Here is a 15,548-nt window from a genome sequence, read left to right as displayed (position 1 = left end):
TGTTTTAAGGTGTCTAACGATGCACTTGTCCCTTGCCCTGGTGATCAAACACTCCTGAGGAAGGTGGGAGAGGAAGGAAAGAATCCTCCTGGGCAGAACTGGGAACGACACCTGGATCTCTTCCCCCGAAGGAGGGAAAGGCAGGCAGGCTGTCACCACTCACTTCCCAATTCAGGACACATCGCTGTAGCTGCTTTTTGTTGATCCAAAGCTGGGCTAACACAGTGATAAAGGGGCTCACAGTTGAATACAGAACAGTGCAAATAGGTACAGGAAGCCTGTTAGTATTTACTCCTCAAATATGGAAAATAATATGAAAATAGACAGATGGCACAGAAATAGTTGCTGATTATGTAGAGGACTGAAAAAATGCATCCATAAACAGAGTTTAGACGGTCAGTTTCTATTTTTACAGACAAAAATCAATCCCAAACTTCCAAAGGTGTTTTGTGTCTGGTTTATTATTTTCTTTCCATAACAGTCAATGTGGTCCAAGATCTCTGAATGTTATCATGCAAAGAGGAAGGACAGGCACAATTTCCCCACTCAAACCACTTTATTGACACTCTTGCAAGACAAAAATAAATCGCTCCCTGCTTCCTACACCCCTCATGCCAGCTTCTGTCTGCAACTTTTTCTCTTTTTTTTTTACTTTCAGCTCATTACGAGAAAGTAGTTTGATTTTCACATTTTGCTGGCAGCTGGAATTCTCCAAATGAGGGAAGCAGGGCTGAGATGCATTTATCTCATCCCTCAGCAAAAAATCCCTGCAACATACGGTGCTGTTATGACTCCGAGCTTTACATGGAGAGGGAAACAGGCATCTGGGCTGGGTTCATTTGTAATGCTGCACTTGCTGGATTAATATGGAAAGACAGATGAAGGCAGACACTTTAATTACTTCACCCTAACTTTTTATTACAACATCAAGTAAAATGGTGAGTTACAGAGGATAATGGGCGTGAAACATCTGGGATGAAGTCGCACACAAGCTCATGGGTTGTTATCTGCCAATGGGGTTTTAAATATTGATAATTTCTGTACATGCATCTTTGTGTTATTTCTGATATTCTTGATAAATCATCTCAGGATTACTTTGTTTTACGCTGTGAGGTAGCTACTAGGACTGGGACCCCGCTTTTTTCTTCTGGAATTTTCTGAACTGGGACTGTATCGCCACGGCCGCCCGCTCTGTCTCTGGCGCGTCCATGTCTATGTCAAACTCCTCTTGAACCTTCTTTTGCCCATCTGCTCAAAAGAAACAGAACAAAAACATCAGCAGGTTTTTCAGACAGGGATAATCACTGGACAGCACAGGTGGAAAATTCTGTTTCTTCCTCCTTCATAGACACAGCCATGTCAACGGGGAGCAGATTCAGGGAAAAAGCCTGGGACAAGTTTCATCAAACCCCTCCCAGTGATGGAGTTTGTGACAGACTGTGGGGAGCTGGGCACTAAGGAGTGGCATCCAAAGGCTGCTCAGCACTCATCCAGCATCTGGGCAAGTGCCCCCCAGCCCAGGGAGCCAATGCTGAGGGATGGAAGGACTCTTCTGTGCCACCCTGCAGGGAGAACTTAAAGGACTTTTCCAACTTAAAGGACTTTTCCAACTTAAAGGACTTCTCCAACTTAAAGGACTTCTCCAACTTAAATGATTCAACAATTCTGTGTTTCCTCTAAAAAAAAAGGCAGCTTAAAATATTTGAAAGTAGAGGGATTAAGACCCTGTTCTTAACACACCTCCAACATGAGAGGAAGAACACTTCCTAAGATACTTCCTAAGGCTAATTTCCATCCTTTTCACTTGCTTCCTGCCTCAACCCTTCCAACACACATTGCTCTTCCTCTTTGAATCATTTATGTCCAATCTCCCCAGCACTGCACTGCTTTCCTCACTTCTCTCCAGGCCCTGCTGTTGTCTTTCATCCTCAATCCTTGGCTCTCTGCCTTCCTTTATTCCCAGGCCTCAGCTTTCCCTTCAGCTGCATTCAGCCTCCACGTGGACAACCCAGCTGACTCTGCTGAATTTTCCTTCACCCACCTACAAGTTAAAAGTGCAGGCCTGGGAAAATTCCTGCCCTTGTTGCGAAGATAACCCTAAACTGCCTGGACTGAGTTAGTGGGGACACACATTTGCCCCACTAACCTCATCACAGCACCGAGTTTTTCACCATAACCTTGTTTGTTAAACTCACTTCTGTAACTGTTGTGTCCCGGCCTGCAGTGAGCGTCACTCCAGGAGTCTGCAGGGAGCTCTACTTAGCAGCAGCTGGGGGAATTCACCCATTTTGAACCCCTTTGCTTTTAATTCTTGACATTAATACCACCAGGATGCTCATCCCCAAGTACTGGTCATGCAAATAAAGGCAACACTTTCCATGTATTATTAAAATGAAAAGAAACTTAACCCCCATTGTCTCTGTCCTTCACAGCAGAGAACAGGGATGCCATTCCATGACTTTAGCATGAGTCTTGCAGTAGTTGTTGCTTGTGCTTCTTGTTCTTACTCAGAACTTAATGTTTGTGTTCATTTCCCATGGACCACTCTAAACTGAGCAAATATTTAAAGGGAAGGTTTTGCAATATTCCATATTGATTTGATTTTAACTACAATCAAATAAATGCAGCTGTGCTAACGTAAGAGAAATGTTCACTTAATATTTTGTTTTACTTAGAAGAACATTGAAGGAGAAAGATGAATGGAAGAAGAAAGAGAAAATCCGGGTGAGAAGAACAGCTTGAGAGCTCACCAAAAGTTTGATTATACAAGCTAATGAAAAGCTAAGCTATCAAAACAAAGATTTTTGTGGAAGGCAATCAATCCATTAACTTTATGTCATTAAATCACAGAATCATGTCATTAAATCCAAGAATCTGCACAGTTTGTGTAACTATTCAAGCAATACAACCACCCTAAGTACAGAAATACAATTGTAGTTGATTTTCCATGGGGAAAGGGACGTGAAGGTTGGAAGTGACACAGCCAAGGAGAAATCTGAATAGATTTTGATTTGGTATTTATGGGTTAAAGGCAACCTAACAGTAAAAGTGGAGTCTATCCATTGATTTTAGCCTTTCAGTGTATTAATTACTCTCCTTTGGAAATGCCAGTTGGGAAAACCAGATGGGTGCATGAATAGACACAATTGGGTTTGTACCTCTTGATGAAATCTGGCTTGTACAGCTCATTTCCTATTACAGCCAAGTTTTAGCACTATCTTAACTTGCAACAGTGACTCAGCAATCTCATGTTAAGAAAATGCAGCATTTAGTGTAATTTGTCTCTAGAATTTCCAGGTCACTTAAATTTTTGCTTGATGGCATCATCACTGCCTTAAAATCAACTGTAATACAATAATTTACAATTATCTTAAGGTTTGACTTTCTTTTACTTTTTTTGACCCACTCTTGCTGAGAGATCAAAACCAAAATTCCATGTGAACTCCTTCTATATTCCTATCTTCCTATCACCACTGAGAAATGGTAGGATGAGAAGTTTTCAGCCATGACTTAGACTTGTAATTAAGAAATTAGAAGTGCTCAAAAGGGCCAAGACATTTATATGAATAATGAAGAAATTCATCATTAGCAGATGGTATGGAAATATAAATATAATGATTACACATATATGCATAATATAAATTATAAAACAAAACCTGTGGTATCTATATATAATGTAATAGACATACCTGTATCATTTTCTTTCTCCCTATGTCCATATTTCACTTTTTTTTATACATGTTTTATCCACATTTGAATACATAGAGAATATATATTTTTATATATATATAATTGCATAGATGTATTTGCTTAAAGAGTTGAAGTCCTATGTTAAACTGAAAAGAGCTAGATTGGGTATTTCCCAAATTTTGGGAGTGGATTTTCTTGGAGTTCTCCCCAAACCATTTTCTATTGATACCTGTCACAACACAGATACTTTAACAGATGGATTTTCAATCTGGAGAGAAAATTCAGTGGGGTGTCAGCTCGGGCTTTGTCTAAGGGAGAAGGATTTTAGTTTTTACCTGATTTTAGCTCTCCTAAAAACAGCCCAGTGATTTAAAAAGTATCACACCCTGCAAACTACATGATTTTACTGGTTAGGAGCAGGAGCTCCAACTCCCTCGTGACAGGGGAGACAAAACCAGGTGATCTTTAAGGTCCCTTCCAACCCACACCATTCTACAATTCCATGGATTAAGAATTAACCAATTAATTACTATGAAAAGCCAGCCTGGGCTCAGGACCTGCACAGAGCAGAAATCACCTCACTGCACTGATAAAAGGACTAAAAGGCTTTTTGCACCCTTCCTGCTCCATATCCACCCATGCCGCAGTAACTTTTACCTGTCAGTAGTTGTTCAAGTATCTCTAGCATGCAGGCTGTTGGATTTGAATCCTCAAATCATTCAATTTCTGCAGAGAGCTGAAAGCAAGCCCACAGAAATGTCCCTCTTTCATGCCCTGTCTCCCACTCCTGGTTTTCCTTTCACAAGGGATAATTAGCTCGGAAATGGTCTGAAAACCCAGCAAATTCTGGCTCTCAGCAGGCCAGAGCACAGGTTTTACTCCTGGACTTGCTGTTTTCATTCCTGCTCGTGGGGACCAACCATTCTGATAATAAATAACCTTTTTCCAAGCTACCTTTATGTACTAATAAAGGTGGATCAGGATTCCCTCCCCATCCTCAGTCACACACAACCTTTTGTTGATATTTTCACTTTTTAAAATACATGAAGATTCCTTCCACATGGATATCTGAGGATCCCTGCACTACACCCACCCACATGAGGAAACTAGGGAAAACAAAACTGTTGTCAGTAGACTTAAACTCACAAGCTTCTTGTGATTTTACAGGATTCAGAGATGGTTGATAAGCCCTGGCCTGCACTTTCTGCTTTCTGAAGGGATCTGGTTTCATTAGCACCATAATAAATAACCCCCCTAACCTTTCCCACTAAACTCAGCTATTTCAAGGCTTTTCTTGAAAGATTTCTTCACACTTTGCTGGACTCCCACTCTTCTGAACACACCCTGACAAACCAGGGGAGTGAGTGCATGTCCCTGCTGAGTTCTGGTCACTGCCAACAGAGGAGGTGAACAATCCCACACCAACAGCTGTAGGCCATAACAAAAGGCTACATTATTGTCCTGGGTTGAAGTGTATTCTATTACCATCCTCATGAGCAGTGGAAATCAGGTGGGACAGTGTTTCCTTGCCTCCTCCCCCCAGACCATCTTGCTGTTAATGGCCCATCATTGTCCTGCCCATGACCCAGAGATAACTCCCTCCGGACCATCTTCTGTTAATGAGCCTAATCAACACTTGGCCTCATGACTCATTACCCCATTGTGAGATGCTCCACCCAGAGGGAGGAACCAAGCATCCCATCGTGGATATAATCTGGGACTCTGAACACCAGAGACACTCTTTCCACTGGATTCCCAGAGGACAGGAGCCCCACAGCCACCGCTGGACTTTCTGAGGAAGAGCAGACCCCTTCTACTACAGGATCACCACTTCAGAGGATTGCAGCCACCATTCCACCAGACTGCTACCACCACCCTGCCTAATAGGGACTCAGGTTGTATCTTGACTCTGTCAGTGTTTTCTTTTACTTTCTTTGCCTTTCCTTTAATTTCCATTAAATTGTTATTCTGACTTGGTGCCTCCCACTGGTTTGTTTTCAAACTAGCACAATTATCCCATGAGGTTTCCAAAATCACCTGTTTAACATGGACGGGCTCTGGCGCCAACTGAGGCAAATCTGATCAGTGGTGGGACAAAGCTTGGAGCACAACATCAGCTGCTGGCTGACAAGGGACACCCCAGACCCCAGCACCATTACACTGCAGGGCTGAAGTCGGAGACAATTTGCAGGGTGCGGGTTTTCCCTCACCACAGGCAGCACTCATCCCAGCAGGAGAGCCTGAAACAGCAACTAATGAGCTGCTTTCCAAGTCTACCATCATTATGCACTGTTGCAACTGAAAAAAGATCTGTGTATTCCCTTTCCAGATGAAACAGCATTAAAATGCTGTCTCCATGATCTGCTACAGCGCCTCGTGACCCATGGCAAACACTGGATGGATAATGAAGCTGAAGGAAAACAATAAAACCTTACACACCAATCTACCCATCAAACACTGAAGAAATGTGGTGCAAATATAATTATTCACAAATGTGCCTCCAGCTATTTCTTTCATTTACTTTTCAACTATAAAGTAAAATGAATTGTGACAATGCTGGGAAAAGGAAACACTGCTTATTCCATATGGGCCAAAAGTCTAAAGCAGTCTTTTGTGACATTTGAACACAGCCTAAACAGACTAGTCCTTCCCAAAACTGCTCAGGGAAGCGAAAAGGTTAGCAGGGTGGAAAAGGGGACTCAGTCTTTATTCTCAGAAATTCCCCATCTTCCAGATGAAACAGAAATTGCTCACCACATTCTGGAAAACCATTCAGCATGAAAAATGGCACGAGCTGAAGGCTCTAACTGGCATTTCCTGTCTCAGGTGCCATCCTCTGCCCCTGCTCACCTGGCTCACATCGAACAGGAATTATGGGACCAGACTGAAGATGGAATACACTTATAAAAATACTGCATTTTTCAGGGGCTAAACTGCAGCGTTTGGGAAAAGAGGTTAAATGGAGTGTGGGACAGAATCACAGTGCCCTGTAACAGGCCAGAAGCAGTATTTTGCCTCAGGCAGGATCATTACCTCCCACTGCTCCCAAGATTTTTCAAGCTGTGACAATCTTTACGCTGCTGCTCGGATCCCAAGCTATTACACCAGCCTGTCCAGTGAGGCAGAACAGCCCCGAAATAAAGAGGACCAAACTGGGCAGGAATCACATGGATGTTGACATCCATGTGGAGCATTATCTTTATGTGATGGGAAGAGTCATTTTATCTGACCAGAGTCCACAGAGCAACCAGCCAGCTCGAGAAAACATATGGATGCTCAGAGGTGTGGAGGCCACACTTAACTCCTCACAAGCAATAGTTTTAAAACCTGAGTGTTGATGTTGGCCATTCTTCTCCTCTGTATCTAATTGAGGGTGAGGAAGTAAAAGACTTGTTTTCTAGGGGAGTTATAGAATCACAGAATGGCCTGGGTTGGAAGAGGCCTGAAGAGGACATCCAGTTCCACCCTGCCACAGGCAGGGATACCTTCCACTAGAGCAGGTTTCTCCAAGCCCCATCCAGCCCGGCCTTGGGCACTTCCAGGGATCCAGGAGCATCCATCAAATCTCTGGGCAACCTGTGCTGGGGTCTCACTGTGCTCACAGTAAAGAATTTCTTCTAATATCTAACCTAAACCTACTCTCTATCAGTTTGAAGCCATTACCCCTTGTACTTGTAAATAATCTCTCTCTTCCCAGCTCCTTCAGGCCCTGCAAGGCCACCCTGAGCTCACCCCAAAGCTTCTCCTCTCCAGGCTGAACAATCCCAGCTCTGGCAGCCTTTCCTCCCAGCAGAGCTGCTCCATCCCTCTGCTCATCCTGGAGCCTCCTCTGGCCTCTCTCCAGCAGCTCCACATCCTCCCTGTGCTAGAGGCAGCAGAACCCCACCACCCTCCTGTCAGGGACTTGTGCAGAGCCACAAGGTCCCCCCTGAGCCTCCTTTGCTCCAGCCTGAGCCCCTTTCCCAGCTCCCTCAGCCGCTCCTGGGGCTCCAGCCCCTTCCCAGCTCCCTTCCCTGCCCTGGACACGCTCCAGCCCCTCCAGGGCTCTCCTGCAGGAGCCAGAACTGGGCACAGCCCTCGAGGGGCCTCTCAGTGCCCAGCACAGAGGGACAATCCCTGCCCTGCTCCTGCTGGACACACAATTCCTCATCCAGCCCAGGTGCCAGCAGCCTTCTTAGCCACCAACACTCAGCTTCTTCATTAATAAGCACAAAATTTTTCTCTAATTAGATTAGGAACAACAATAATTTTCCTTCCTGCTCATTAGAAGTGCTGCAGGGTGAGATGCTCGTTTTGTTACAAGGACTCCATCCCTACAGCTGTTCTCGTTTTGTCACTCCAAAATAAACCCAGACATTCCAGGGCCACCTTCCAGAGTCCAAGGCTCCCTGTTCTGTCAGGAGAGATGCACTCGATGGTGGGGAATTACAGCTTTACACAAGGGATTTTTGTTTCGGTTATTTGAAGGTAGAAGATGCTGGGGAAATGGAAAGTCCACATGGGAAGCATCTCTGAAACAGAAAAGCAACCCCTGGAACTCAGCAGTCTCCTGAGACTTCAAAAGCTCCATGTGGAAAAAAAATAAAGGTTATCATTAATGCTAAGACTAAATGTAACAGCTATTTTTATCTGAACTACACCAACTGGTCCCAGAATATCACTCAAAGCAAACCAGGAATAATTAATATCATTTGATTCAACTGTAAATTACAATTTGGTATAAAGAACATGACCTTATTAGGCAACCAGAATCTTTTATTTTTCAAATTGACCTTTACTTTTGGAATATGGTGTTGCTATCTCGAACTCGAAAAATTAGTTTTGCTGTAGAAATAATGTTGTTCTTCTATAATTTTAAAAATGTTATTTCAGCATGAGGCTTTTGAAATGTCTGATTAATCTTTTTTTTTTTTCCTGGTTGTAATAATGTTTGAGAACAGGAATATTATTTCTGACACAAGATAAACGAAGTAGCACAAAAAATATGTACATTGGGGTAACATAATGGAACAGAAAGGAATAGCAATAAAATTCAGTTTACAGAAATTGCATTCTCCAGTAGACTGTAGCCAACTACAGATGAATAGATTTTGCTCAACAATTAATATAGAGACAAATATTGTTTTTCCTTAAATGCTAATATTATTTAAGCAATCATTCCTCATCTTCAAAATAATTAATGGATCACTGCCAGCCTTTTAAAATGGTTTACAAACACGTAACTGATGCATAGGTAGGTACATAACTCATGGGAGGTATTCTGGGAATGAAACTAGAGGCCCTAATTCACACTGCCACTTGGAGATCAAACTGTCTGGAGTTTAACTGGGAACCTAGCAAATAAAAATGGCCATTTCAGCTCTATCATCTCATCTCTTACCAGCTAAAGCTGCGTCTGAGAAGTGCTAAACTGGCAAATTCAGTGGGAGCCTCCGGGAGCTGAAAGGAAATGGTGCTGGGGATCAAGTGCTGGCACTGTCACAGAATCTCAGTGTCCTGAGTTGGAAGGGACCCACAAGGACCATCGAGTCCAGCTCCTGCCAGGTCCCTCTGTCCCTGCAGAACGATGCCCCACCAGCAGGGATAACACACCCAGCCCTAGCCCAGCCTCTCCTCCAGGTCAGGATGCCAAGCTCCTCCTCACAAATTCAGCCCAGAGTCATGGGAGTCTCATTCTGCAGGTGCCCATGATCCCCAACGCCCCAGCCAAGTTTTAATTGGGAACTGTTATGATGCGGTTTTAATTTCCTCTGCCATTTCCAGTTCTCATTTCCCCAGTTAAACACTGTGCCTTTAACCAGCTTTGCTGTGGAGGGAGCTGCATTTCAGCAATGCATGAAGCAAGCTGCCCTCCTGACTCGCTTCTCGACTGCTTGATTAATATATGATCACTTATTTCCCTATTATGGTAGCATCCAGGCACTCCCAGCCCGAGCTGGGAGCCCTAATGTGGTTACAAATGCAGAACAATAAATTCTTTCCCCTCCACCACCCCTCAGTGCTCTGACCTTTGCAAAAGTGTCTTCAGCAATAACGTTTAAAATAACAACGGGAGAACTTCCTCAGGGCTACCTCGACACCAGCACATTATCCAAGGCCCCAGCACAGCTCAGGCATCATCCACAGCTTCCCTAAATACGTGAGAGTCGGTGCAGCCACAGGCATGGCTGGGATTGTTCCAGACAGACTCTGCTGGGGGACTGTGGTGGCAGAGCGTGGGACCCCTGGGGCGTTGAGGGAAAGAGAGTTTAGCCCTTTTGATTCAAGCCATGCTGCACCACTTTGCATCAAAACCATATAAAAGACTCTAAACCCATTTTGTTTTCCAACAGACATGCTGCCCCCAGCACTTCCAAACATTTTGCTGCTCCAGACTGCAAGGGAACTGCCTCAAAATGAGTTGGAACTCGCTGTTAATTGTGGGATGACGGACGGTACCTGAGAGCACTCACCAGGAAAACACGAAACAGAGGACTTTACCTTCCAGTGTGGCACTGTCTCCCTTGGCTTTGCTTTCCAGGGATGCTCCCTCACCCCACCACCCCCCTAAAGAGCAGCTGGGGAAGAAGCTCAGAGAAGTGGCAGCGATCACAACATGCCTCACAGGAGTGGCAGGAAAAGGGGGATCAAATCCGTGCCTGACAAAGTGAAAAGAGCTGGGGAAGGTGGCACGGGTTACAGAGCAAAGCCTGTCAGTCACAAAAAGGAGAGGAGTCAATCAAAAGCACCGTGATATGGAGTCATAAGATGTTTTTTTCCACACACAAAAAAGAGAGAGACTTTGCCCTGCTCATCTTCAAACTGGAAAATAAGGGCATTTTCTTGGAGTCACTGGATACCAGCAGATCTGTTAGCAACTAATGAGAGCCTATTTTAAGTTTACAGGGTAATTTTAATAAAAACTGTTATATGAGCACTTGGAAAGTCACAGTGAGAAAACACTCTCCTCTTGTAAAATCCATCACAGGTTTTAATTACAAATGACTAAATTCCACACTCACAGGTGCAGAGCGTAAGGTACAGGAACTGAACTTTACCATTCAATATCACATTCTTAAGCAAAGGAGTTACTATGGAAAAAATTGCTCCCTGGGAGGGTGGGGAGGCCCTGGCACAGGGTGCCCAGAGAAGCTCTGGCTGCCCCTGGATCCCTGGAAGTGTCCAAGGCCGGGTTGGACAGGGCTTGGAGCAGCCTGGCATAGTGGATGTTTCCTTCCTATGGAAGAGGTGGTTGGAATGAGATGAGCTTGAAGAACCCTTCCAATCCAAGCCATTCTACGATTCTATTTCAGTATCTTCTAAGCCTTGTAAATATTATCAGTACGAAGCACTCACTTTACTGCACAGATTAAGAGCAAGAAACAAACAACATTAATAATGGCCAAACAGTGCAGCTTTTATTTGCACAACTGTGGGCATTGCTCTGTGCTGTGATAGGATAGTTAATTTAGCACAATTACACCCCAAAAAAAGCCACTGCTTTAGTACATGTACCATGTTTTTTTAACATCTTGCACTACCTGCCAGTTTGGGAATGTTTGTGGAGGCAGCCGGGCAATTATTGTGTAGAAGTGGAGCTTGTGAGGTTAAGAATGCCCAAGGAAGTATGTGGAGTCCTTTAGTGACAGAACAGAATTGTCACAGGATAAAAACAGGCTGGGATGAACAAACCTGCTCTAAGACATTCTTTCAAGAGAGTGTTTGGCAAAAGACAGTTTGTCACCCCTCCGTAACACCAAACTCATCCCTTCAGGAAAGCCCGAGAGATGTGACGGATATAAAACGCAGACTTCTGGAGCAGCTCCAAGGTAGTTCACCTGAGCAAAGACCAGGATACTCTAAAGGAAATCAATTTACCATGAAACTTGGCCTGCCAGTGGGTCTCACATGCTCCTGCATCACTTGGCTTTGTAACTTCTGCTCCAGCATCCACAAGTTCAGCCAGAGTGCTGGATAGATTTGGTCTGATCAGAAGTCTTACTGAATGTTCCACAGAATGAAATTTTCTCACAAAAGGTACGGAATTTTAACATCTCTGACTCCTGAAAGCAGTCACCCAGCTGTAGTTTTCCACCGTAAAGCAAAGAAAACCTGTTGCAGGAGGGTTGGTTCTAGGAAAATTCCACTGCTTTCTTTTGCTTGGGCTGTTACCCGAACAGAATCATTAATTTGAGTTTACCGTGTCTCCACTGAACGCAAAAAGCCACATTCTGTGTTTATTTCCCCTGCAGGCTGGCTTGCTTAACTTTCTTAGGAAGAGAGGAGGGGCTCCTCAGGAGAATGTAGGATAACACTGAAACAGCAGCACTGGGAAGATAAATTAAGATCCAGTGGCAATGCGGCTCTGAAAGAGGATGAGAAGGAATTATATGCTGGAGGGTATTGTCAGTGTGTTCCAGGCTGTCTTGCCCAAGAGCCACTCAGCCATGTTAGTGTTCTGCAGAAGCTCATTAAGCCAAATATTTCAAAACCAGATTCTAGGTAAAATGCTCTGGCCAATTCCTAAGGCAAAAAAAAAATGTCTAAATCTAACTTAGAATCATAGAATCATTTAGGTTGGAAAAGATCTTTAAGATCATCAAGTCCAGCTGTAAAGGAAGCCAAACTTGCAGGTGTTTAGAAAGACACCAATGGAGCAAAGCAAGGACTCCAAGGGTGCAATTCCAACATTAGTGGACAACACAAATCTCACCCTTGAATCCCCTTCCTATACTGCTTAGTTCTCTATCTGTTATAAAGGCAGCTCAGAGGGACTGGTTCAGATGTAGATATTGTTCTTTAAGTGAGTTACACTGCCTGAGCCTGAGTGGTGCCTGAACTACACATTGTAGAATTTCAGATGAACACACTTATCTGCTATTTCATGAGAAATTCTTTCTCATCAAATGAATTATTTAGCCCTTATGAAAGGTACTACACTGAAACTGCAGCAGCTAAGAAATCTTGTTTGCTCCAAGAAGGAAGAAAATAAAATAAAATAAAGGTAGGCACATCTTCTCACACAACTCCATCTGTGTGCTCTGATCCCATAGGATGGAGAGGGAGAGAACAGCTCACCTTCAGTAGAGGGTCAAAATGAACATTTGTTCCCTCTGCTGAGATGGCCAGGGAAGCTGCCAGTTGTGCAGCTGATCTGGATCCTCTCACGTTCCCTCAGGAGCTGACTGAACAGTGTGCATACATTTTTCTTTTTATAGAAATATAGCTGAACAGACAAAAAAACTGTATCAGCACCTCTCGCTCTCCTTTCAATTTAATTCAAAGATAGTGAATTTTTGTGTACACTGTGTGCCTTTAAGTGCACATCAATAAGATTCCTTATACACCTCTAATAAGGGATTACAGTTAACACCAAGACAAGCAATATCAAATGCTTCATGTGAACAAGCAGCCAAATGACAGTTTCTGTGAGAACTGTAATTGAATTCACCAGCTACTGCAAACACCAAACCTCTGCTCTGCTGTTTAGCTAAGAATGAGCCAGGTGATAGCTGCTGCCATCCTGAAGAGTGGAGGTGCTCCGAGGAACCTTGCTGCACCCAGCATGTGGCAAAGGCAGCCAAAACAGGGCTGAGAATGCAGGAAGAATAAAATGTGTGAGTCAGATGTGCTGGGTGTCCATGTGTAGAAGACAAGAACCCTTTAAAAGGTATTTCCATGACTCTTGTGGCTGATCCAAGCCAAGGAACACTGACATGAGACTGGAATCTGCATGCAGAGCTCAGAAAAACAAAGTGACCACCTCCTAGTGCAGTTCCCCAGTGTGGTGCACTCAACAGAGAATTCAGATTTTACAGCACCATTACACACAAAAGTTACTGCTTCATCATTCCTTAATGGAAGAAATACAACCCCACCACACATCCTTGACACGTTTTTTTTTTCTCTCCCCTCCCCTACTGTGGAAACTGATGCTGAGGTGGACAGGACTATTGGCTCTGAGGCACAACTGGAGCACAGCTCTGCTCTCCCACTGATTTCCTCTCCCAGAGTAATAGAAAAGACCTTACTGTCACATAGGACAATTTACTGTTTAGCATAAGGGAGTAAAACATGGCAGTGAATAGATCCTATAAAAGAGGAGGGAATGAATCCAGAAGGGCAAGGTGTCCTTCTGAGCAGCTTGTTCATTACTTAGAGGCAGTTACTGTACTGGGAGGCTAAAGCCTGGAATTCTAACAAGTCAATACCAAAGCTCAGTGGGATTTCTTGTCCCTGCCTGTAGCCTCTGTATTTATTGAGTGACGACTGATGGTTGTAGGGTAATATAATTTTCCAAGCCTTTCCAAAGCAGCAAAGATAATGAGCAAGGTCGGGCTCCAAAGCCACTACACAGTACTTCAAATCCTGCTTCTGCGTTTTTTTTTTCCTCTTTCCCCCATCTCATAAGAAAATAAAATTCCAAACCTTCTAGGTCCTAGGCACTGACTCAGCAACATCCTCTTTTGAACTCGATGCTATTTCAGATAAAGGGTGGAGGGGTTGTTCTCCCCTAAGAGTGCAGTTCTGACAAGCATCTGACAAGCACCTGACTAATGTGTAGATCATTAAGGCTGGCTTGCAGTGGGCTTATTCTCAGGTGTGTAGCAAGGAGGAGTATCCACCTTTTTATAGCCTGTGTATTGATTAATCACACCCACACACCTTTTTATTATTTTTTTTTTTTTTTATGTAGGTAAAAGCAAGCATGCTTTTCCGATAAAGCCCCTTCGAAGGGAGAAAGCAGGTCCATATTCTGAGCTCTTTCTCTACATCAGGAGGTTATGGAGCAGGGAAGTGAAAATGGTCTCATTATCCTGACAGATGGTGCACTTAACAAACCCACACAGAACGCTGAGGACACAACGAAGGTTGTACGTGCTGGAAGCGGGTGCATTTCCGAGCTGCCAGCCAAGTGGTGCCTGTGAGGTACCCCACTGGCCCTCCAGCCTCGATGCCTTCCAGTCCTCAGAGCTGGAACAAATCCCTTTTATCACCTGCAGCATTCCCTGACTCCTTCCCCTTTTAATCCTCCCATCCTGCAACATCTTAAAGGAAGCTCAGAAAGTGTTCTCTGGACGTTCAATTTTTTTCTTTTTTTTTTAATGTAAAAACATGTTAAGGCAAAACAAAACAAAAAGCAAGCTTTATTAATATGAGCTGTCTAGAAGAAAAGGAGGGTTCCTATTCATGTTATCTTGCTTTTCACCTCACTAAGTTTTCACCTGGTACCTTTTAACAACGGCTATTTAAAATCAGTTTTATCCAGAGGGGTGGCCATTGATTTAGCTAAGTGCTGCAATTGCAATTAGAAAGTTGTTAAACCCAGTGCCAGATAGACTAATTGACATGAAAATCTAACCGAGGCTGGGGGATAAAGGTTTCCCTCCTGCTTCAGCTGTAAGTTTATTGCATGCATAAAGCTATCTTAAAAGAACATTCAGGTTGCAAAGCTGAACATGAGAAAGTTAATAAATGACAAAATAAACTGATACCATTAGGCAAAATTAACTGAATCACTGAGTGGACAACTTTAATTTTTGATATAGAAACTTTCATGGTCTTAGGAGTACAGTGTTTCCTAGATTTAAAGCAAAAAAAAAAGGTATTTCGATACAACATATGGACACCCACATGGCTCCTCAGCACGGCTGCCTGGAACTGTTAAATCCAACACCAGTTTTAATGGAGTAACAGGCAGAGGCAGGAGGCTGCTGTCCTGTTCCTGAATCAGCAGGAAAGGGAATGACTTGCAGATTTTTTGGGTGGGATTCATAAAGCTGATGGGAAGGGAACAAGCAGAAAACTCTGATGCCTTCAGATGTGGTGCTACTCCTGTTCCATCTCCTCTGTCCCAGCTCAGGGCCAGCCTGAGCGGT

At 43.7% G+C, this 15,548-nt stretch overlaps 1 protein-coding gene across 1 annotated transcript in view; it reads right to left on the bottom strand.

The window, feature by feature from the left end:
- Positions 1-443: 443 nt before the first annotated feature.
- The window catches only part of PCP4 (Purkinje cell protein 4), a 48,275-nt gene continuing 33,170 nt past the window's right edge, over positions 444-15,548 (bottom strand). The window contains exon 3 of the mRNA XM_069028201.1: positions 444-1,248. Within this exon, the coding sequence (XP_068884302.1) occupies positions 1,121-1,248 (128 nt within the window). The 3' untranslated portion in view covers positions 444-1,120. The remainder of the gene's footprint in view (positions 1,249-15,548) is intronic.

This window comes from Aphelocoma coerulescens, chromosome 1 (genome assembly GCF_041296385.1).
Source record: "Aphelocoma coerulescens isolate FSJ_1873_10779 chromosome 1, UR_Acoe_1.0, whole genome shotgun sequence".
Classification (NCBI taxonomy): Eukaryota; Metazoa; Chordata; class Aves; order Passeriformes; family Corvidae; genus Aphelocoma; species Aphelocoma coerulescens.
This window is presented reverse-complemented; position numbering and strand designations above follow the sequence as displayed.